The 23,631-nt window shown below is 43.0% G+C and overlaps 1 protein-coding gene across 3 annotated transcripts in view; it reads left to right on the top strand.

Moving 5' to 3' along the window:
* The window catches only part of bbs9 (Bardet-Biedl syndrome 9), a 242,450-nt gene that overhangs the window by 20,173 nt on the left and 198,646 nt on the right, over positions 1-23,631 (top strand). For all 3 annotated transcript variants that reach the window (XM_050046001.1, XM_050046000.1, XM_050045999.1), the window contains exons 6-8: positions 5,415-5,589; positions 17,114-17,198; positions 19,986-20,169. In XM_050046001.1, coding sequence (XP_049901958.1) covers positions 5,415-5,589; positions 17,114-17,198; positions 19,986-20,169 — 444 coding nt within the window. The remainder of the gene's footprint in view (positions 1-5,414; positions 5,590-17,113; positions 17,199-19,985; positions 20,170-23,631) is intronic.

Here is a 23,631-nt window from a genome sequence, read left to right as displayed (position 1 = left end):
TCAGCTTGAACCACAGAAAAACCCTGCACATCAAGATATTTCAAATGCTTAAAACTATTTTTAAAACTCAACCTTTAGGTTTCAGTAGTCTTCAATAAAGCATGTGACTCTCTTCAAATCATTTCCTTTTTTGCAGCATCACGATAACAAGATAAGGATCTGACAAAGTAGAACTTTAGCAAAGTCGAAGTTCGGACCTAAAGAGTAAAAATGGTGTCAAAGCAGAAATTTACAGTCTGAATTTCAGTAACCAAATTGCACTGCTGGTGCTGCTGCAGACCCTGTTAATGGTTTAACTCAGACCCAGATAGTTAAACGCAGACAATATGAATCTGTATCTCGAGGAAAATAGGCTGAACATGAAGAGTTTCCTTTTTTCCTTTCTCCCAGTCTACTAATAATCTTGCAGCCCCTCAGATTCAACTCACAACCACTGCTGTAACTCAGAGCTTTTCCTGCTCCCTGACCTATAATCTTTTTTATAAGCACTTTCTAATGCTGACATTACATATGTAATTTATATAAACCACATATAGTATGTTTTTTTCTTTTTCCTGCTGCAGTGTTTTAGTTTCCAAACCAGAATTATGATGACACGATCTTTGTTTCTTTCATTCCTTTGTTAGACCGCTGTAGATACACTCACGGCTGAAATTCATGGGAAACACGTGGTACAACATGTCTGTGACAACATGCCTGTAAACTGAATGCCACTAGGAAAAAAATGCTTTCTGCATCTTTGTATTGTTGCCAGGCAACCACCCCATCACCTCCTCACCCTAACCGTCCTGTGTGATCAATCTACAGTTTCTGTATCCTGCAGTAATCAGTGTGTAGCTGCTGCCATGTTGAGGCNCCACCACAGAAGCCCCGCCTCTCAAATCATCTGATTCAATTCAATTCAACTTGAGGAGTTCAGTGTGCTCCAGCAAAAACGCCAGGCTATAGCGCAGAAACACAAGACACGTTCCAACGCCTAAACGGCAAGCAAAACGCTTCATACTCATTAAAACAATTACAAAAAGCTGCCTCCAGCTGCTAAAACACTTTGTGTGTGATTATGGCCTGAAGCTGTTACACTGACCATGAAAACCATGCTTGCCAGTGCAGGCATTGTGCAGCTCTTCTCTACTTTCTACTTACTTTCAGCTAGTCTAATTATTTTTCCTCTACACGCAGCTCTGCAGCCCTCATTGTACCAGAGGCAATGTGAAGCAGCAGAGCAACCTTTTGTCTGTTTTTACATTTCACAGGAGAATAAATTGGTGCATCCTGTTGTTAAAATGATCCAGTTAATTAGCTTACGCCTCCAACCCCTCTGTAATCAGCTGCATTATCACCTGACAAAACTCAATACAATCACAGTGAAGCCGGCACCAACCACACCCGACAGAGTCCTGCTCCGCCCCGCCTACCTGACACGTCGCACTCCGTGTATCTCAGCCATCAGACAACATCGTGGACACAGAGGAGGTCGCTTCATTTGTCTCGTCCTCGTTGAGCTCATACGAGTTGTTTGAGTTGGGGAAGCTGCTCGCTGCTCGAGCTCTCCTCACTGTTTCACACAGTTTACATGAAAATGAGCTGATCTCACGGCTGATTTGCTTCAGCGCGCTCGTAATGATTTGCAGACACATGCAACACTCATGTACAAACAAATGTAGAATAGTTCACACACACACACACACACACACACACAAGCACACACAAGCACACACACACACACACACACACACACAAGCACACACTTGGTGGTAGCTCAGATGTCGGACCAACCAAATGTCCGAATCTGTAGTTTTGTGTGTGTGTGTGTGTGTCTTCAGCAGACAGTGTGTGACAGCGCTCTGCTCTCCAATGTTCAAAGTGTGTTTGGCTTTAGAACGAGTGTGTGTAAGTGTGTGTGAGGGAGTGTTTTTGCAAGTCGTGTCTGCTCTTACACGTGAGTGTGTGTGTATGTGTGTGTGTGTGCGTGTAGGTCTATAATAGCAGCCATTTAGCAGTGCTGTAGGCGCTGTAATAGCAGCAGCTCTGTACTAATACTGCTCTAATAGCTGGGCCGCCTTTGGGTTTGGGTCACATTCAGGCCACACACACACACACACACACACACTGAGCGTGGACTGGCCTTTTCAGGCTTTGGTCAGACGCATATAGACACATACTCACACATAATCACACACAGAGGCCCTCGTGAACAAAACAAATTGGCACACACTCCCTGCTCCACACACACACACACACACACACACACACACACACATCCACATGTACCTACACACTCTGTCTTACACACACTCGGAGGCGAGGCTGTGCCGGCTGCAGTGTGCGGCCAGCCTCTGTGCTTTGTTGGCTGCTCCGTGTGCTTGTTCAACATGTCTTATTAATGACACTAATACAGGCCCGTTTCCTCCGCTGTGTCTGAGCGGCGGCGCTCTCATACAGGGCTCTTTGACACGTTATACCTGGGCGTGGGCGTGTGAAATTACACGTGCACTGTTGCTATAATGGCATGGCCTGGCTCTCATTTTCAGCACGCAGCACTTTTCGTATTATTGATGATCCAGCATCGTGTCGGGCCGTCTGAGTGTGTGTTGTTCTGACCCTCGCGCTGCTTTTCAGGGAGGGAAACGACCACCAGATATCTGACGAGTGTTTGTCTGGGAGGAAGGTCGACTCCTCAAGTATCCAGCTGTTTCTGCAGTCCTGACAAAACAAAGCAGGTTATATTAAATAAAAAAAATTGCCCAAAGAGTCACAAAATATGTTGTAGGACAAATCACTGCGGCTGAAATCAGCTGCAAGTAAAGTCGGATTTAGCTTTTAATTGAAAGTTTTTTTCCTGTTTTAAATCAGCTGTTCTGTTTGTTTTGGAGAGGAAGAGACAATTCAGCTCCCGGTAAAACCTCTGAACCACTGAAGGAATATGAACCAGGATAAGTTTCAACTGGTTGTAATCTGCGGTTGTCACCACTAGACACCACAAAATCTCCCTAAATCTGACACACTGGATCTTTCTTGTGTTTAACCCTATCAGAAATGAGCAGAATCATAAATCACAACCCTCGTGCTAAGAGACACTGTCAATACAACATTTGGCCCGAGCTTGTGTAATCCAGAGATTTTCCTCAGTAAGGACAGTTACACAGTAAAAGACAGCAGACACTCATAACTGTCCACTGAGCCCCTTTTACACTGCCTCTTTAAGGTGGGAAATTCACGCCCTTATGCCTCCTTGCTGCTCCGTATACAAGGTACAGAGTTATCTCACTTATATCCATCACAGGAGGTTATAACAGTGCCGAAATGGTGTCTGTATAAACAGGACAATCTGCGGGACGGGATCATGGGCAGCATGTGCGTGATGTGTTGATGACGTGTTATGCATGCGACCCATTGCGTGGATATGAAAAGTAGCTGTTAGCAATTAGCAGCTAACTCAAGGAAGACTCATGGACGACATGATGCCACTGTCGTTTGGTTCTGTGTAAAAATGCAAAGGAGGCCTGAAGAATTCAAGGGCTTGTGTGTCAAATAGGTTTTCCTTTTTTTAACTGAAGTACCTGATGCAACAAACAAAACAGACACGGAAACACACACTCACGCATAAATGTAAATCCATTCAATATGCAGTCATACATTATCAGTGTGTCTGCGATGTGACACATCGGGTTTAGTTTTTCTCGCAGTCGTGGCCAGAGGCAATGTGTTCTTGGTTTGTCTGGCAGTCGCCCCTCACATTCTCATGAACACGATATCGTCAGACATCCACTTGGATTTTATGATGAACTTATTTGAATTTGGTGGTGAAAGGTCAAAGGTCACCGTGACCTCACAAAACACATTTTTCACTATAACTCAAGAATCCATGCACTAATTATCGCTCTACACAGCAGTCGACATGGACAACAACAGACTCATTTATGAGGTTGAGACGCGGCTCATCTTTTATGATCCCACAGCAGCGTCCAAACCACAGAAATAATCTGAGTAAGTGATTTAAAATGTATTAGTTATGAATAAATGACGCAGACGCTGAATCATTTGCAGAGTGATTAATCACAACAGCACCAAACAAAAAAAAAAAAAAAAAGCGTATCCCTTCCTCGCTCTGCGACACGGCTCGTCGTGTATCTGCTCCACCCACCAGAGTTTACTGGCTCGCTGTGTGTGAGGACGAGGTGCGAGAGACGTTGTCCTTCAGTGTGTAAACGGCCACCCTGAGCTGCACTCATCACTTACACACACACGTGTTTACACAGAATAGGTGTGTAGGAGGGGGCGGCTTTTCTGTCTAAATCCTTGGTGATAGATGTCGAGTGTGTGTGAGTGTGTGTTGCGCTGTAGGTGGCTGTCCTTCTGACCTCTAGTTGATGGCAGTGTGAGTTTTAATAGCGCGTTGAGGCCTAATTATAGTTCTCTGGTCACACAGCCCCACTGCTTTATGGCCCTGTGTGTCGCTGTGTGTGTTTGTGTGTGTTAGGGCTTAATGTGTCCTCCATCAGGCCTCTCCTAACAAACACACACTCTAGTGCGTGTTAATACCCAGAGCCAGGTGTGTGTGTCTGTGTGGAGGTGTTAATGGAGATATCAGATTCAGCCAGAGGGAGAAACACACCTCGCAGCACCACACGACAGCACGACTGAAATAAAACAGAAGCCATGAGCGTGTTTCAGGATCGTTGGTGTTTAAATACTCAAAACTTTGAGTCGTCACGAAACACAAGATGGAACCAAAACATGTAATACCTGTTTTTAACAAGAGTAAAATATATTATACAGGCTTTCCCACAGATTAGTTGATCTGTGGCAGCTCGCTGTGACAACAACACCTGCTGCCACATTTTGAGTGTCTGTTTTTGGGGTTGGACCATTATCTGGCCCCTAATTCACAATAAAAATAAACTGATTCACACTGGGAATTGCACCTTTTAACACACATTAGGTGCCAGAGTGTATTAAAAAGCATCAAAATAGAGCTTGTTTATTAAGAATAGTGCCAGAGCTGGATACCACGCTCCCCACTACAGAGGTCTGGGCTGAGCCCCTAATGTCCTTAAATCCTAGAAACGCCCTTGTGTCGTGTGCAGGGCTGCTGTGTCTGGCCCCTGACCTCCTGTCACTTTACAAATATGGCCCCAGGCAAAGCAAATTGAGTATCTCTGTTGTACCTCACAGAGAGCTTTTAACCCTGCCTACTTTCACACCTCCAAAGTGTACACTTTAACTTTTCATGCTGCAGTTAAGATTATTTTTAATACTTATAAATGTTTACAATTCATAAACAATCCGTCTTTTCATCTTTCACTTTTCAATCAGATCTTAACGTTGTTGAGACGCCGGCAAAGTTGTCTTTTCAACAGTGTTTTGCAGTTTGGGATAAGACTGACTGGATGATCTCCCCGTCTCTCTCTCAGGTCACCACTCCCTGTGCATCCAGTCCATGGACGGGATGCTGATGTTCTTCGAGCAGGACAGCTACTCCTTCGGCAGGTTCCTGCCTGGTTTCCTGCTGCCGGGCCCGCTGGTCTACAACCCCAGAACAGACAGCTTCCTCACTGTGTCCTCTGCACGCCAGCTGGAGAGCTACAAGTAAGTTTCCCTCAATATTCTGTCAGTATCATCAATAATCTGTCAAACTGCTGAGAAATGGAAAATGTTTGTTATGTTTATCTACAGTGATCTACAGTTGTTCAGATGTCTGCAGTCTGAAGGTAGCATTTTGGTTTGAGATGAAAAAGGAGAAGTACTCAATTTCCCTCATCTCACTCACACAGCAGTGCGACGTGTTACACGTTAATACAGAACTGTCTGGAGGTGGAAATATATTTTGGAACATTTCAGAATATTCAAAACCGCCCGAACACTCCTAAAAATGTTCAGGCTGATCATTGCATCACAACTCGATCAGTTTCTGAAAGGACTACTTTATTCTCTGTGATAAATTTAATTATTTGTCATGCAATAATGTTACCCCCAAATCCTTGAAGTTGGCCTTTAAAACCTCTTAAAGGTCCTGTTAAAGTTCACCTAAAACGCCTCTCCAAGGATGACTCAGAGTAAACTGAAAGCTGCTCTTGTTCCATTTTAGTACTTGTCCATGCATGGTCTCATTTTAAGGTAACACTGAACAGTCAGAATCACTGTCAGTGCTTCTGTCATGAGTTATACAAGTTACAACACACTGAAATAAGAGGGTTTTTATTTTATCTTCGCCTGAATACTTTCTTGAAAAAAGCTGCTGCAGATGACTCAGACTGGGAGAACTGGGAGAACTGGGAGGTGTTAGCTGTAAAACACAATGGGGCCATATCATGAAGCCTCACGTGGTCAGAATTCAGAGTAGAAACAATATCACAGAGAATCAACATTTACACGTTTTTCTGAGGTGTTGTTCACAGAGGTTAAAACAATGAACTCAACTCAGACAGAAATGTCTGTTCAGGAGCTCACTGTGCATAAAACACTTCTAGAAAACCCAACTTGATAAAGAAGACGTGAATCCTAACACTGAAGACGACACAGGAGCCATTTGTTTATCATTTCTGTACATGTATAACAGTCTGTGACCTCACTGAGGGGTCACTGTGGGGTTAAGGCTCAGCTTTAAAGCACCAGTGACTACAGGACCCATAATCCTCGGGGGAGGTGAGCCAATCACTGGCTCTTTAAATACCTCTAAACTACAGAAAATGTGTTCCTTCAGCTCAGGCTCTGATTGGCTATTGAGGCCATAGCAACGGCACTGGAAGCTCCTATTGGCTGAGTGAGGTGTCAATCAAAAGGTCAGGAGCTGGCCTCCATCATGACCGCCATCCCCAGGGTTTGTTTCCATACAGAGAAATGATGGATAATATGTGGAGAGATGTGAAGGTTTGAAAGGATGTAGCAGCAGTCAGTGGCTTCATAGCTAGTTCATTTGTTTGTCTGACAGAAGCATTTTTGGAGCATGCTGCTGGTTGTATCTTGAGATGGTGAGCATTAATGGCACCACGAGGAGTGAAGCTTTCTAACAATATGTTGTATGAGTAAACCATTTAAACAACAACGAATACAGCTGCTGTTCATCATATCATAATTGTCAAAACTCACCTTTGGAGGGCCCGCGGACAGGCCATTGGATTTCTAACAGTTTTTATGCAGACATTCTTTTGTAAAGTATAACCTTTAACTGTCTGAATGCCCTATTACACTTAACCTCACTCAACTGTTGATGTAAATCAGTGCTAATACTGGAAAGTAATGACGTTTTATTCCAAATTTAAAAAATTATGATTTACATTTGCTGAATTTTTGCTAAAGTAAAAGTAAAGTATATCGTCGTGAACTGCCTTTTAAAGGCAGATATTGAAGAAAGTATAAAAATGCTGAGGGGATTTTTGCCGGGTTCTATATCAAGCAAGCATGTTCACTTACATCTGGAATATGATTTGTGGGTCGGGGCATCTATAGCTCTTTTTAGATAGGAGTTGTGCAAATTTGCAGGAAAGCCCAATCAGTCTTTTTTCAGCATTGGCAGTATAAAAACAAAATCGGGGAGTGCAGCAAAATGCCGCCTACCTACTTTTGTTTATACAGAATGCGCCTTTTTCGGGGCAATGGGGGGCGTGAGCAAGTAACAAAACGTGTAGCTCAGCGTGTGACGTAAACAGTGACGTGGGAGGGAAGCCGCGGCTGGTCAGTCCTTCGGCGATTCTCTCGTAAGTCGGCCCGTTCTTCACCGTCCCCGTCATCTGACGGTTAATGGCCTCTTCGTTTGCGAGGACAAGGAGGGCGCGCAATTCCTTGTCTCCCCAGTTGCTCATCTTTACAGTGTCTGTCAGGTTTGTGTTTCCCTCTTGCTACTAGCTGCTCGCTAATTCCTGCTATCAGCTGTTTCCTGTTTATCCACCGCCAGTGGCTCGCACGTGCGGCGTCATCAACAGCTCCTCCCACAAGTCATCAACAGCTCCTCCCACAAGTCTTCAACAGCCCCTCCCGTTGCAGAAGGCCGCCTCGTTCTTTTTAAACCAAAAAGGATCCACCAATATGTCTACCCTACGAGGCAGATAATTGGGCGCCTTGGATCAACTCGCCAGTCCAGCTCTGTGTGTCTAAATGCTCGCAGCTTGCCGGCAAAACGGCCCAACATTTGCCGAAAATCTGGCAGTGTAAAAGGGGCTTATGTAGCACCACAGCACATTTATAATGGCGTGTTGTGAGACATCTTACCTTTATCAAAAAATTTCAGCTTCTACAATGTGGATATTGCACATAGCCATATTGTAATTTGATAACATTTTGATCAGTTGTGCGGCCCTAGTAAAACAGCAAAGTAAAGTAACACATGTATTTAAGACATGTTTGATCGATGATAGTTAATAAAGAATTCCCTAAATGAATTCAACTCACTCAGCTCGTCCGTGAGCTGCAGCAGCTCTGAAGTTATTTGAGGTAACGTGGAGTCGTCCACCGTCCTCAGTCTCAGCTGCTGATGGTTAGTAAACGGCGCTGGCGAACGCTTTGCCATCTTAAAGACATCTGCTCGCTCTGCACAGCTCGTTTGGGTGGACCGAAACAGATACACACACAGTTTGATCGGAAAATACCTCTCTTTAATGTAAGCACATGCACACTTCCCAGTTCCCTCTGGCATCGTCGTGGAGAGCTCTGACAGTGTGTGAGAGTGTGCAGCATGTGTGTGTGTAGTTTTCTCTCCCAGCTGTTTGTTATCTGGGTGCCCCCCACCACCATCAAGAGATTCTCCAGACAAGATATCACCACGGAAACACTGACATCACTACTCTCCCTGGACACAGACACACACCCGCACACACACACACACACACACACACACAGCCTTGGGATGTACGTAGAGCAGAAACCTTTACATCCAAGACAACACAGCGTCACTTATAGCAACAAGCTTGTTGTTTCCATGACAGCGTGAAGTGTAACACCACAAACTAACATAATAGTTTGAACGAGCTCCTTTCTGCACCTTTGCTTTGTAAATCAAAATCAGGTCCTCGTGTCCATGTGTGCCTGAGGAAGACACAGAGCCCCAAATTGCTCCCAGTTTTTCTGCAACTTTTCTAAACAAAGATCATTTTTCACATCTTTATATAAGCAAAGATCTTTCGTTCAAATATGTAAGACACAAATATATAAGACACTCTCAGTGTGCTGTGCACTGTGGCCTCTGTCAGTACCTGCTGATAACTTTGGTGATAAACACAATTTCCTGTAGAAGCTTCACAATAAAAGGTTTTGATGCAAAGCAGTGGTGACAGGAAGTGATTGAGCAGCGACTTAGCAGAGCAGACGCAGTCCTGATACAGCTCTGAGAGAGCATCAACAAATTATGTTTCAGCTGAAGTGCTTCGCAGTCGACTTGGAGCTGATGGGATGATGGCCCCCCCGCACTATAAATATATCAATAAATAAAAATTCAATAGCTTAAATCGATAAAGACGAGCACTGGAAGAGAAAGCTTGAAATAACTCTGGGTTACTTTCAGATATATTTTAGACCTAATGGATTAAATTGAGGTAATTCATTCAGCTGGTACTGAATGTTTAAACAGCTGACACTTACCTCTGTAGGCAGAAAACAACCAGGACTGTAATGTGACAGATTGAGATGCTGGAGATATGTTTTAATTTCTACAGCAGACTCCTCTGTGTTGTATTTATATGGCGCGTAGTCTCGTGTAGTCAGATCTCCACAGTGCTGCGTCAGAGCTACAGAAAGTTCTGGAAGCAAACATCATTCTGCTATAAGGGAAGAGACACTCTGGCTTGTTTGTATTTCTTCAAACCAAATATGTTGGGTAGTACCGAGCCCAGGGTGCAGCTGTGTCCTTGCAAAATGCGTGCTCGGGGGGGCAGGGGGGGGCGCATCGTCATTAGAAAGGCTGATTGAGTTGAAACACTCACTCTATGCAAACCTCCTTTTGCTGAGGGGAAACTAAAGGTTTGTTCAAACTCTTGGAAGACGATGTGGCACAGGCCTTTGTAGATAGTGCGTACGCTACAGCCATGCACAGAGGTGTTTATGCTGAATGAAGTCATTGCAATATTCTCCAAAATGCCAGGGAGCATTAAAAACAAAATATTCTGGTGATAAGCGAGAAGTCAATGAGTGTTAATGGAGGAACGTTACCTGACAAGTAGGCTGCCTGGCAACACAAGTAAACACTGATGTACCATCAACATTTAATAGTTGTCCATTAATGAAAACGCCACAGAGACGTCTATGTCAACTGTGTGATTCAACCTTTAGTGGTAACAAAGACAAAACTAATTTGATAATTGGAGCTCTAGAGGTGAAGCCTGACGATACTTCAGCTCTGGAGGAACTCACTGGATCTGTTGGCTGTATGAGCAGAACATTATTATGATGATATCACAGAAACCTATGAAGACAGTGTCACTGGAGCATGCTGCTACCATGGTAAAAAAGATGTGGCCAATAAACTCTGATTGGCTGTGTCAAAAAATGGATCACATCGGGCATGAGAGTCCAGCGAGATGGAGTGTCTGCTTTTTTGAGGTGCGTTCACAATTTGTTTTATTTGTGTTCGATCTGTACAACAATTTACTGGAGGAATACTGCAGGTATGTTTTATTGCACGCTGCAAATCTCTCTGTGAAACTTTCAGCTTGTAAGTTGTCAGCTAAGATGTTGTCACTGTAGCAAAGTAGCAAAGGGGATTTAAAAAATACAAAAACAGTTGACCCAATGGGTAGAAAACAGTAGCTAAAGTTAGCTAACGTTTCCTAGCAATGTTAGCCTGGCAGCAGTGCATCTGTGTATAGAGTTGAAATATAAATCTCCGTTAAACTCAAACACATTTACTCACTCGGCCAAAACCAAGACAGTCGTCATTTCAGTCGTCGACCCAACCGCACACAAAATAGTTACAGTCCACGAGACTCTGTCATCGGATCACCGTAACGTTAGGAGGTCTGGAGGATGAGGTCATTTGTAATGATCATGTCCACACCAAGCTAATCAGTCAAGATGTTTTGTGTGGATCACGTCCAACATGAGTTAATTTTTTCTGACGCTACCTGCTGCTTTATCCAACACTTTTATGTAGTCCCTTTCCTATATATCCAAATTACACAGTACATGGGTTTATCACTTCCTGCCCTGCGTCTGACTTTTGTGCATCATAATAGCCACATGATTGTGAACAAGCTGTTTGTTAAGCTGCATGTCATGAAGTCTCTGGGTCTCAGCCTATCACTTGACTCAGGATACTTCTTACATCACTCTTAAAGGGTCGGTACACTCAAACAACACAGACACATTCTCACTCTCCTCTTGTGGTGTTTGGCCGTTCAGATTCTTGCAGAATTTAAAGAGAAATCTTGAGGAAAGAAACTTTTACACAGCCGAGCAGTGATGTTTACAGAGTGTTATATATATTCTGTATCAGGTGACGGGGTCAAGGCTTCACTGACTGTTATACATTTAATATCAGATGACTGGTCAAACTGTTCTGCCTGGCTCCGTTTATTTAGCCTGTTGGACCGTCTCCTGCTCTGATGAATGAGAGCTTGATTTAGTTTCTGTGTGTGTGTGTGTGTGTGTGTGTGTGTGTGTGTGTGTGTGTGTGTGTGTGTGTTGGCGTCAGTTTTGAGATTTTAGTTTGTGTTTACCCATGACACTGAGAGAGAGTATATGCATGTAGTGTGTGTTTGTATAATGTGTGTGTGTGTGTGTATGTATGTATGTATGATGTATATGTTGGAGGTAAATGAGTGTTTGTTTGTGGAGTTTTTCAGAGAGATCCTCTTTCATATAAATGAGAAGACTGTTTCCTCAACCTCAGTGTCCTCCACTCTACATGGCGACTGATACCGCCTACACACACACACACACACACACACACACACACACACAGAGAATCAGGCCCAACCAAAACTTTGTCCATGTGTGTGAGAGAGCGAACCACCGTCACCACAAACACTTTTAAATAGCAAACAAAAAAAATACCCAGCGTTCCCAAGTGTATGTCACTGCCAGTGGTGTGTGTGTGTGTGTGTGTGTGTGTGTGTGTGTGTGTTGTTCTCCCTCCTCATACTTTAGGCATGCAAGTGAATAATCAGATTTTTGTGGGTTTTCAATTTTTCTCTTGCACACACGGTGCTTTGTGTGATTTTTACCCTCCTTCATAAAACTTAAACCAACAACCAACCAACTTCTGCTGGATGGAACTGAGCACACACACACACACACACACACACACACACACACACACATACACACACACACACACACACGCATGTTTTAATTCATGCTCCCTCATATCCCATCATTAATAAGACATCTAAGTGAAGGGTGGAGTGAAAGAATACAGTTATTTTATTGGTGTTGTTTTAGGATTATTAGTCTGAATTTAATCCATTCACTCGAGCAGCAGTCGGCCGGCTGTCGATCCATCGAGTGCTGCTCTCAAAGCTTATAACCGCTGACATGTTTAATATATATTTTCGTCCATTTTCTTCCCCAGGAAATGGTCATGGTGTGATGAAAAGGTTTCTTTACTGGCAGTCATCCATAAAGCAGCTCGTTAGTCTGCTCAGCGGGTACACAGCTACTGTACGGACAGGTTCGAGGCTGTAAATCTTGTGTTGCATTGCAAACGTCAAAGTTTAAAACACTTCATTTGCTCCTTTGTACACTGGGCCTCGTTCACCAACGTTCTTAAGGAGAAATCTTATGCAGTTTAAAGATGATTCTGACATTTACCAAGTCTTCTTGTCTGGGATTTGCTCTTACAAACACTCATTATGCACTTTTACACTCATTATGTACCGACATGTTTGTGCAGAGTAACTGGTTATTAAATTCTGCAGTTGTATGATATCATAGGGTTTATATTCCAATAATATTTTTCAAATTTATTATGTGTTTTTGTAATTATTTAGATTATTTTGCAAAAAGCATCATGGCCTGTTATGATAAACACTGCATCAACACTTCAGTACATCAGTTATGTTTATCAGAATCATGCCATAGAATAAATAATAATTACACCAGAAAATATAATTTGTGGGACAAAAAATGACGAAGCAGCGTTCCAGGTAAGATATTATATTAATTGGCCAACTTGCAGAAACATTGTGTGAGTGCACCTTCACCTTCTGGCCCCCTCTTTCTGTCTCTCTCTTTACACACATACACACAGCGCTTGGTTCAACTTCCCCACCCTGGGTTCAAATCAGGAACCCTCTTGCTGTGAGGCAACACTGTTAACCACTGCACCACCGTGCATCACTCCTGACGCCACTAAATATGACGTGTCATTTGGTGTTCACTCTGCAGAAACACCTCCACTTCAAAACACACGTTTTTTTAATGTTTGGAGTGCGGTCCTGCGCCCTCTCTAGACTTTAAGTATCTCAACATTTTTTTTCTTCCCCTGAATCCAAATTTCCAAAATTCACCATACTTGCAGACTCGTGTACTTTGCAGGCGTGTTCTCGAGAAGTTTGGGAGCGCTGAGGGCTCCAATTCATCCAGTCCACAAGAACCCTAAAGTTGACTTTCTGCAAACTTCCAGAGAGTCAGCTTAAAAAGGGATAGTGCACCCAAAAATGAAAATTCAGCCATTATCTACTCACCCATATGCCGAGGGAGGCTCAGGTGAAGTTTTAGAGTCCTCACATCACTTCTGGAGATCCAAGGGGAGAGGAGGTAGCAGCACAACAGAGGCTGACGGCGCCCCAGATTCAAACGTCCCTGCTCGTCCGTAGTGATCCAAGTGTCCTGAAGCCCCGACATAAAAAGTTGTTTGGAAAAATGTTACTTGAACTCTGTTTTTAGCCTCATTGTAGCCTGTAGCTCTGACTGCCTCTCTGTACACCACGCTCACGTGTGCGCGCTTGCTTCTACAAGTGTTGTGAGGACTCTAAAACTTCACCTGAGCCTCCTTCGGCATATGGGTGAGTAGATAATGGCTGAATTTTCATTTTTGGGTGCACTATCCCTTTAAGTTGCAAACTTTACTGATTGAATTGCCCACAGTTCATTGCGAAACGGACGTGACATTAAAGTTTTTTCTTTCTGATAGTCGACTATGTCTCTAGGTGTGAATGTGAGTGTGAATGGTTGTCTGTCTCTTTGTGTCAGCTCTGCGATGGTCTGGCGACCTGTCCTGGTTGGACCCTGCCTCTCACCCAGTGTCAGCTGGATTATAGTCTCCAGCACACCCATGACCCTGTAACAGGATGAGCAGTTACAGAAAATGAATGAATGATTATTCTTAATTTTGTAAATTGAAATTTGGCCCAATGACAATCACCAAATATATTAAATTCATCCTGAGGTGACCGTGAATCAGAGTTCTGCACCAGGTCGGGTCATCTGTCGGGTACCTGACTCGGTGCAGGACTCTGCCATGAATGTCTGCACCAAATTTCATGACAACCCATCCAGTAGTTGTTGAGATAATTCTGCCTGATACAAAGTGGTCGACCAGCCACGTGTGGCTAAAAAGTCAGTGTACATCATTTAAAAACACTTCACCTTTGAATGTGCAGTTCACACTCTAGTCCCACAATGCAATGCATAAAAGGAACAGATGAGCCACTCAAACAAACAAACATCAAATAAGTTTCACACAGTGCGGAGACAGCTGGAGGAAGATACTAGGAATCAAAAATAATCAGTAAATTGATCAATAAATCTTTGGAAACACATTTTGCTTTGTGTTCATGGAGTTTATTCAGCAGCATGTTTCGAAAATTGTAATATGATTGACGTCTTTGTTTATTTTGTGGTGTCAGTTTGTCCAGTTAGGTTTCTGACATCACCCAAGTGTTGTTATCTACTGATCAGAAACAATTCACCTGGTGTCAAGATGGCTGGTTTGACAATGTGTCAGCCATGTTGTATCATAGTCCTATCAGATGGATTTTAGACCTGCCGGCTCCGATCAACAGCTGGTTTCAGGTCCAAATATGAAACACTGAGTGAGAAAACTGTGAGTGGATGTATCAGCAGTTATGTCGTGTTTGGGCTGCGGTGCTCAGTCGGGCTGGCTCTCCGTTCATCCAGGTGTTAGAGGAGAAGGATAGATTCCCGCCAAGCTGCTCCCACTGCCAGCTTCTTACTGGAAAACTCCCGATGCTGAAGATGCCAACATCAGCTGACCACAGATCAGTCTGACCACTTCACCCTCAGCCAGTCGCCAACGGCTCGCTGATTAAAACTGATAGACCGCAGTTCCGGGGAGCAGCAGGTCAGCAGCTTGTTGAGTGACCTGACAGAAGCTGTAAAAGAGAGCAGAGAATATGAGACGCTCGCTGTGGACTCACTTAATAATGAACATGTTATACAGTGTTGGACTTTAATAAAAACTGAATAAGTGAAGTGTACTAGGATTTCTGTCCCGACCGCACAGACGGAACTTCTGTCAGGAAAATATCTGGTGTTGTTGTGGTTTTGGACTCGAGGTAAAAGAAGCAAAATGTGAAACAGGAGAGTCACTAATGTGAGTTTTTAGACCGGCTGTGGAATATCTGAAATGAGAAATACTCCTGCACAGTGCAAAGTGTGTTGATATCAGTGCCATTATTGATTCTGCTTATTGGACTGTGGCCAGTTGCACAAAACACCTTAAGTTAGGATTTTCCTTTAAGTCTGAGTTCAAGTTTCCTTAAAAGAAAACCAGTTGCACAAAATACCATTAAATCTTCTCTGTAAGGTTTCCTTAAAATGTTGAAGTATTTTATGTTTTGTTATCTTGGTCTCATACTTTAGAAATCCTTTAAACTTAATTAAAGGTCCCACAAAAAAAAAACTTAAGGTGCCTGTGACTCCTAAACACAATATGGCCGAGTTTATGGAGATAAATGAAGAAAATGAATGCGTCATTTCTGCACAATCAGCAGATGATTTGACACTGCAGATCTGATCAGTTCACGATCTGTCCGACAAATTAAAGTCGGTTCTACTTTCTGCAGCTTTGTCCTTCTTGAATTAATTTTCGTTGCAGTTTCCTCCAACATTAGTTTATTTTGTTTGCTGATATTTGCAGATCAAATTGACGTCCTTTTTCTCAAAGTTTCTCTACAAGTTTTAGTTCCTCCTCTGATCAATTTGTTTCTTGTTAAATTTTCCTCCGCCTTTTTTTTTTTTTTTTTTTTTTTTTTTTTTTTTAAGCGATCTATAGGCCAACTTTGTGAGACGACAACACAAGAAGCACGAGTTCAAGAAAACAAACGTCTCCATGGAAACTTGAATTTTACTGCTGTATCATATTTTTCAATCCAGGACATGTCTTAACATTTTTCCTCAACTAAGAAAACCTTGTAAGGGATTCTGTGCAACACTTTTAAGTAAGTCCCACAGCTAAGGAGAAATTAAGCTCTACTTGAGGTGTTTTGTGAAACCAGCCACTGATTCTTTACCGATTGCCTCATTAACTCCTGATCAATTTTCTGTACAGGGAAAAAAGTCGGCGTACACAGTTTTATTATCTGTGAGTCTGAACACAGTGTGGATGAGATAAGAGAATATTTGGACATTTTAATTTAGCTGCTCAGTTGGGAAGCAGCGGCACTCGTGCACAGTGTCATAGAATGGCATTTAAAAAAGGAATTGATTATCTCGGAGGCACACCGTTCAGATGGATCGGACAAATATGGACCGGTTCTTAACTGGAACCAGTTCTCAGTTCCCATCCCTACACTCAGCTCCACCAGCAGCCAACACTGACCTACTTAGTCAAAACTGAACAAACTTAAATCTGTTGCTGGCCTGTCTTAGAGGTCAGCTAAAGTCAGATCAGAGGTTAAATTTACAGTAAACAGAGTTGTAATGTTAAAAAAGGGGGTCAGGTCTGAAGGACGTCAAAGATTCCCTACGACTTCTACATTTGAGTCATCGACTGTTTTCAAGTATATTTTCATCTCAGCAGCAGATCAGCCCTGAATTCACTGTTTTGAATGCAAATACATTTCATATTTTGACATGTCTGAAATGTTTTGGCTCAGAAAACAACTTTTGAAACTGTGGCAGCAAACATCTCTCTAACACTTCGCTGACAGCAGACTGACACTGATCCACAGACACTCAGTGTGTGTTTGCATAAGCAGCTGTGTGTGTCTCTGTCTCTCAGGTACGAGACTCTGGCCGTGGCTACAGAGGCAGAGAGTCGACAGGATCCCGACCTGCCCCTCAAGACTGGAGGCAAGAGGCTGACGGTGAGTGCCAAACACACCAGCTGCCAGAGATGCACTGAATACTGATAAGGATTTTAAAAGCAGCTTTTCCCAGAAATGTTAAATGTAATTTTGTTTTCCATGATCAAATATAAACAACAGAGGAATCCATATTTTGGAAAAATGGATTCTTTGTAAGACTGGGCTGAACATGTTAAAGGTCTGACAAACAATAATGTTTGCAACATACACAACAGCGTCAGCCCTGTGTCCACTAGAGGGTTTTTTTTTTCCCAGCTTAAAACAGCAGGTGCTCCTCTGGAAACACCAGGTGCCACCTCAGCTGGGAGCGTTCGTGAGCGCTTTGGAGGCGCAGCATTTTTCGGCTGAGACGCTTTGGTTGCATCTGGTTGCTACAATTCGTAGTGCATTATTGAGTGCTCGCTCTCTCTGCATGAAGGAAAGGCAGAAGGCTGTAGAAAGAGAGGACGAACCCGTCGGTCTTAGTGGTTATTGAGAGGATATATAATCTATATTAATATATACAAACTACATTAACATATTTCTCCTCCATGTTCAGCAGTTGAAGCCCAGACACACCAAACTGACCTAAGAGAATTAGCAGCGACAAAGGCTCCGTCCTGTGTCGCCTCACTTGCTGCGTCTCAGCTGACGGCCTAAGAGCACATAAGTTCTGCTCCTGCTGAGAGGACATAAGTCTCCACAGCAGCAGACGGCGGTCGTCTGTATCCATCATTGAAAAAGGGAAACAGGAAGAGCGTCTTGATGCTAGTTAGCCAGTTAGCACATGAACAACACAATCAGAGCATATTTACCGTGCGCCAGTGAACAATAACACAAACCATCAGGAAACATTTCTGCTGAAGAGAAAAATAATGTGACCTTATGGAACAAGTTGGTTTGGTCTCACTCCCTCTGGACTTTAGCTCCTCCTTTACTCACTGACGCTCCTCTGCTTCTCGCCTGAGCTCAGCTCCATCGCTGCTGATTTAAGATGCTGAATTGGCTAATAAAAAACAATGGGGACTGACGAGGGGCAATGCTGCAGGACACACTGCACCGACAAAGGCGACAGGTGCTCATCGTCAACCAAACAATGACCGACAGCCGACCGTCACCTTGGTGTGTCAGGGCCTTGAAATGTGACGGTTGGTCTTTGTGGTATTTGTCTCTCCTTTTAGCATTTTACCCAAACTTGGAAATTTGTCATCTCTCAGCACTCAGAAAAACAAAGCCCTACTTGCAGCGCTCAGGGCAGAATTCCTGCTCAGTGCCTCATCACGCTGGTGGCGTTTGTAGTGTAACATAAATACACGGTGCTCCCATTACAACATAAAATAAGCTGGCCTCAGGAAAAATTGTTTTGTGGACACGGCCCCTGATGGGTTGTGTGTGTGTAAATGTGCAGTCAGTCACTCCAACATGTCAACAACTAAGAAGCCCCTGAGAGGCCTCCTGCATGTCAACAAAGACGTGCACAGAATATAACAGACATTAAATAATACCTGGAAAATTAAAGTACTAATAACTGCAAACAACAGTTAGATTTAACAGTAAGACATATACTGCTGCAGTGTTGTATGAAAGATCGGCACTATGGAATAAAGAAGGTAAAGAGACGTGAGTACAAATGAAAGGCACCAGCACAAACAGTGCTGTTTGCCATTTAGCCATAACCTTAAATCATATTGATCTTTATAATTAGTCTGACTTTTTAATGCTGGACAATGTATTGAATGTCAGTGAGGAAAAACGTCCTCACTATTTTAATACTCCTGCAATTTACTACTGACGTTCAGTGGGACAGGAGTTAGATCATCATCCCGTCTGAAACTCTGGAACACAAACACTTAAATTTTCCCTCAGCTGCACGAAAAGCATCAGAGCCATGAACGCCAACACACACAGATCACATGTCTCTATTTATAGAGCCGAAATACATTTGTCCACATTTCTGCCTTTATTCAATCTGAATACTGAAACAAAGAGATGGATTTTAGTGACGAGACATTAACAGTGCTGCAGATAGTGAAGGCCATTTCATGCTGAGTTCATTTTTTGGATGCTTTCTTTTTAATTAAGTTGTTAGGCAAAGAAACCTTACACACTCCCTCCCTGTCTTACATTTGGCGCCGCAGCTGCATGACAGGGCGGAGCTGTCCTCCCTCTCTGTCTCCGCATCCTCCTCCTCTTCATCTTCATCCACCTGAATATCACAGTCTGACCTGTTGAACGTAGCTGTCTGAGCTATGAAATGATTCTGTGCCTTGTTCCTCTGTCTTATCTCAGCTGTGTCCTGCCACCACATTTTCTTCACTGATTCGTGGTCAAACGTCTCTAAAGACTCTGACGGATGTGAAAAACACAAAACAGACAAACCTTTTCTGAAAATTTCAATGGTGGACGAAAGTTTCAGACTCAGTGTGCAAACAGGAATCACACAACTTTAGGCTATATTTATTTTTAGACGTGCAACAATTTTGGACAAAACAAAAAAACATACTCGGTGTGCAAAGACCTTAAATGTGTCACTCAGGGGCGTTGGTGGCTTAGTGGATGGAGCGGGCGCCCCATGTGCAGGGCTGTTGTAGCGGCGGCCCAGGTTCGACTCTGGCCTGTGGTCCTTTGCTGCGTGTCTCTCCCCCTTTCACACTTCACTGTCCTGTTGATTAAAGGTGGAGGTGCCCTAAAGGATATCTTTAAAAAAAAAGAAATTGTCACTCAGACTTTAAAATTTAAAATTTAAGAAATTCAGGAAGTGTGCTGTAACTGTGTGTGTGTGTGTGTGTGTGTGTTCTCCTCCTCCAGCCTGACTGGACCTTTATCCTGGGAGAACAGGCCCTGGATCTCTGTGTGCCCTCCTTCTCCCACTCCTCCTCCTCCATCTTCGTCCTGGGCGAGAGGAACCTCTACTGTCTCCGTGACAATGGCCAGATCCGCTTCATGAAGAAGCTGGAGTTCAACCCCAGCTGCTTCCTGCCCTACGCCTCAGGTAAATCTCTTGGCCAATTATTATGAGCGTTTAGTGTTTCCCACAGAATTAGAAACGCTTTGTGATGCTGTGGGGATTATTTGACGCAGCACTGAAGGATGGCCTCTGTCAGCTGCTCTCCTCCTACTTTTTCTGCATGGATTAGCACGAGCTAACACAGCAGCAGTCGCTAACATCTGTCATCGAGTCATTTAACGCTCTCAACAAACTCACACTGACACCGAAACAGCTCGACTCTATCGTTAAACCTGTTAATAGCTGTTCAGTAAAATGAGATTTTTTACACTTTTCAGATTGTCACATTTGGGGTAAAGTTGTGGTGATTGGACGAAATTGCATGCTCGTGCAGAATACACAGGAATTAGCTGAATTTGCATTAATTGATGCCATGGTGACATCCTGAGGAGCTGATTATTACCTCCTGTTCCTAATGACTTTATGATCTCAGTCACTAGTTGCAAGTCTTCTTCAATACAGCATGATGTTCATTTTGTAAATGATGGTCTTATTTAGTGTTAAACAGACAATACACAGGAGATCCTTTAGGGCGTGGCCACCTTTTGACAAGTCTCTACCACAATGACCTGTCAATCAGGATAGAGGCATAGCAATGCATCATTGACATCCATCATTCAGCTCCACCCTGAATGCCAAACTCAAGGTTTCCTAACATAGGTCCACAAACCAACAAGTGACCTCATGGTGACTACGTCTCCTTGTTTTATATAGTCTGTGGGTAAACCAGGTCACTAAACCTTTATTACAGGACTTATGTAGTGCAGCAAGAAAATCCGAATCCATACAGGGATATTTCAGCTTTACAGTCCTCACGTTCTTCTTGTTCAACAAGTTTTTTGTTCAGGTTTACTCCTGCATGTCTGATCCAGTTAAGATGATTGGCTGAGCTGTAGAAACAGATCAACAAGGCCCTTAACTGGATGTGTAAGAATAAAGAACTGAAACCTGTAAGACAGAGAAGTGGAAGGTGATGGGAAACAAATGAAGTGTCCGTCTTGTTTCTGTGTTTTGTGGTCAGATTAATTCTGTTGAGTCCAAATTAGATCAGAATCTTAAAGGCAGTTATTAGTTTGAAGGCAAACATGTCAGGTGTGAGCATCACCTGTCACAGAGAGCAAAAGGTCAAAGGCTAAAGTGATCATACTTCATAGCACTTGGCAGCTAATCAGGAATCGTGAGACATAAAATTGGGTAAGAGAAGTTTTTGAAGGATTTGGATACGTGACACTGAACTGAGCTCAGCCTCCACAGGGATGGTTTCAGGTTTAGCCGATCCAGCGAGGGTAAAGCTCTGATGTGTTCACCCTGGAGTAAAGCAAAGGGCAGTAACACAAAACGCACCATGCATCGGTGCACCTGCCACAACCCAACTGTGGAGCAGAGGAGAACAAAACCCAGAAAAACACAGGGCTCTGTGCAGTGGCCCCGTGCCACACGACTGGCTCTGCAGGAAGCTGCTCTTGGCACAACATGATGGAATAAGTGGAGTCGCTCTGCTGCATGCATTAAACCAAAACCTGAACACACTGGAGTGGATAAACATGTGGGGCAAGATGAATGGATTTCATAATAAATACATATATATATAGATTGATAGATCTGATATACAATATATTGTTCCTGCCCAGACAGAACTGTGCTTTTCCATATTTGGTCATCTTTAAGTCTTCAAGGAATCTGACGGAGCAGACGTTCCTCTCTGCTGGTTTAGACGACTGTGTGTCAGATTGAGGGGGATTTAGTGACGGTGAAGATTTCAGATTGCAACTAGCTAAATCTTCTCCTGGTTAGAATTCCTTCAGTGTTTATTGTTTTTACCAGGAGCTGAATTATCCTCAGAGGTCACTTCCTCTCCAGAACACATGAATCAGCCGATTTAAACTGGTCAAAACACTGAATGAAGCTGTTTCACATTTAATAATCTGTGTTTATGCAACACTGCTGGTCACAGATGTGCTGCTAACTACGATGGCCGACGCAAAAACATTAATGTCTCTATCTAGAGCCAGTGTTTGGTTTGTCTGTTCTGGGCTACTGTAGAAACATGGCGGTGCAACATGGTGATCTCCGTAGATGAGGACCTGCTCCCTGTGTAGAAAAACATCTCATTTTAAGCAAAAATGAAAGCACAAAGATTCTTATTTTCAGGTGATTATACACCAGAGAAAACACACTTCATATTATACCACTTTCCTGCTGAAATTAGCATGATGTGTCAAACTTTATTAATAAAGCACATTTAAAAACAACCTCAGTTGACCAAAGTGCTGTATAGTTATTGAAATATAAAATAATCATACACAAATTTCATAAAAAATAAAACAAAGGAAATAGTAAGAGCTCAATTTAAAAAAAAAAATGTGTACGCAGGTTTTTTAAACACGGGTAAACCTACTAAAAATAGGATATAGACTCCTTTTCTATTGCGAGTAGACCAGAGCTGTGAACATGACTCTGCAGCACACGAGTATGTTTTTTTGTGTGTGTGTTTTCCTGGCGTGTCACATTTGACGTCACAAAAAGGCCTGAGAACAGGTAACTTAACAGTAGTGTTTACTTCTTTTTATAAATCTCTAAACGTATTCAGTCTTTCTTTCTGTTTGTCTATCATGTGTCTCCAGCGGACCGCTTGTGTTTCACAGATTTCAGTACTGTCCTGCACACAGTCATTATGTCCACACTTTTGCTAGCTGCTCTGTAGCATGCTTGCTACCCAGGATAACAGGTGATAGTGCTGTCAGCTAGGGATGTATCGGCCGCCGATATTAGCAAAAAACGTGCATCGGCATCGGATCGGACTGCATGGAAAAATGCCGATCCAAGAACTCCGATCCAGTTTTTCATAGAGTCCTCACGCGCCGCAATTCAAGCAGTCCATTCCAGTGATCCGCTCCAGCACTTAATATCAATCCACCAGGCCAGCATGCAGACACTCAGCAGACAAACCAGACAAATCAGACAAACAGCAGCACCAGGCTGGCACTGACGCTGCTAAAATAACTGAAAAGGAAAGGCTGCATTGTTTGTTAAATGCCAATGTCTTGTGGTGTTAATCTATTTTTTATTTATTAGGGGGCCAAAGTACAAGTGTGCGGAGTCTTGCTGCTGTTTTAATTTCAATATTAGACATTTTAAAGATTTCTTGTGTTGATTTATTTTCTATTTATTAAGGGGCCAAAGCAGCCAAAGCAAAGCAGCTTTATTTTTTATTTAATGTTCACGTTTAAGGTTTGTTTATTTAACCCTGTTAACAATAAACAGGTCAGTTTCTCATACCAACTGTTGTGGATCATTCTAACTAACCCGATTAAGTAGTTGTTCTTGTTAGAGTAATATCGCTTGATCAGACCTTTTCTAACATGACTGACATGACATGACTACACGCTTGGATCGGATCAGTATCGGTATCGGCCAAAACTCAAGGCTGTAATATTGGTATCGGAT

Source organism: Epinephelus moara, chromosome 6, assembly GCF_006386435.1.
Source record: "Epinephelus moara isolate mb chromosome 6, YSFRI_EMoa_1.0, whole genome shotgun sequence".
Lineage (NCBI taxonomy): Eukaryota > Metazoa > Chordata > Actinopteri > Perciformes > Serranidae > Epinephelus > Epinephelus moara.
Note: the sequence above shows the minus strand (reverse complement) of the source record. Positions and strands in the feature narration are given on the sequence as shown.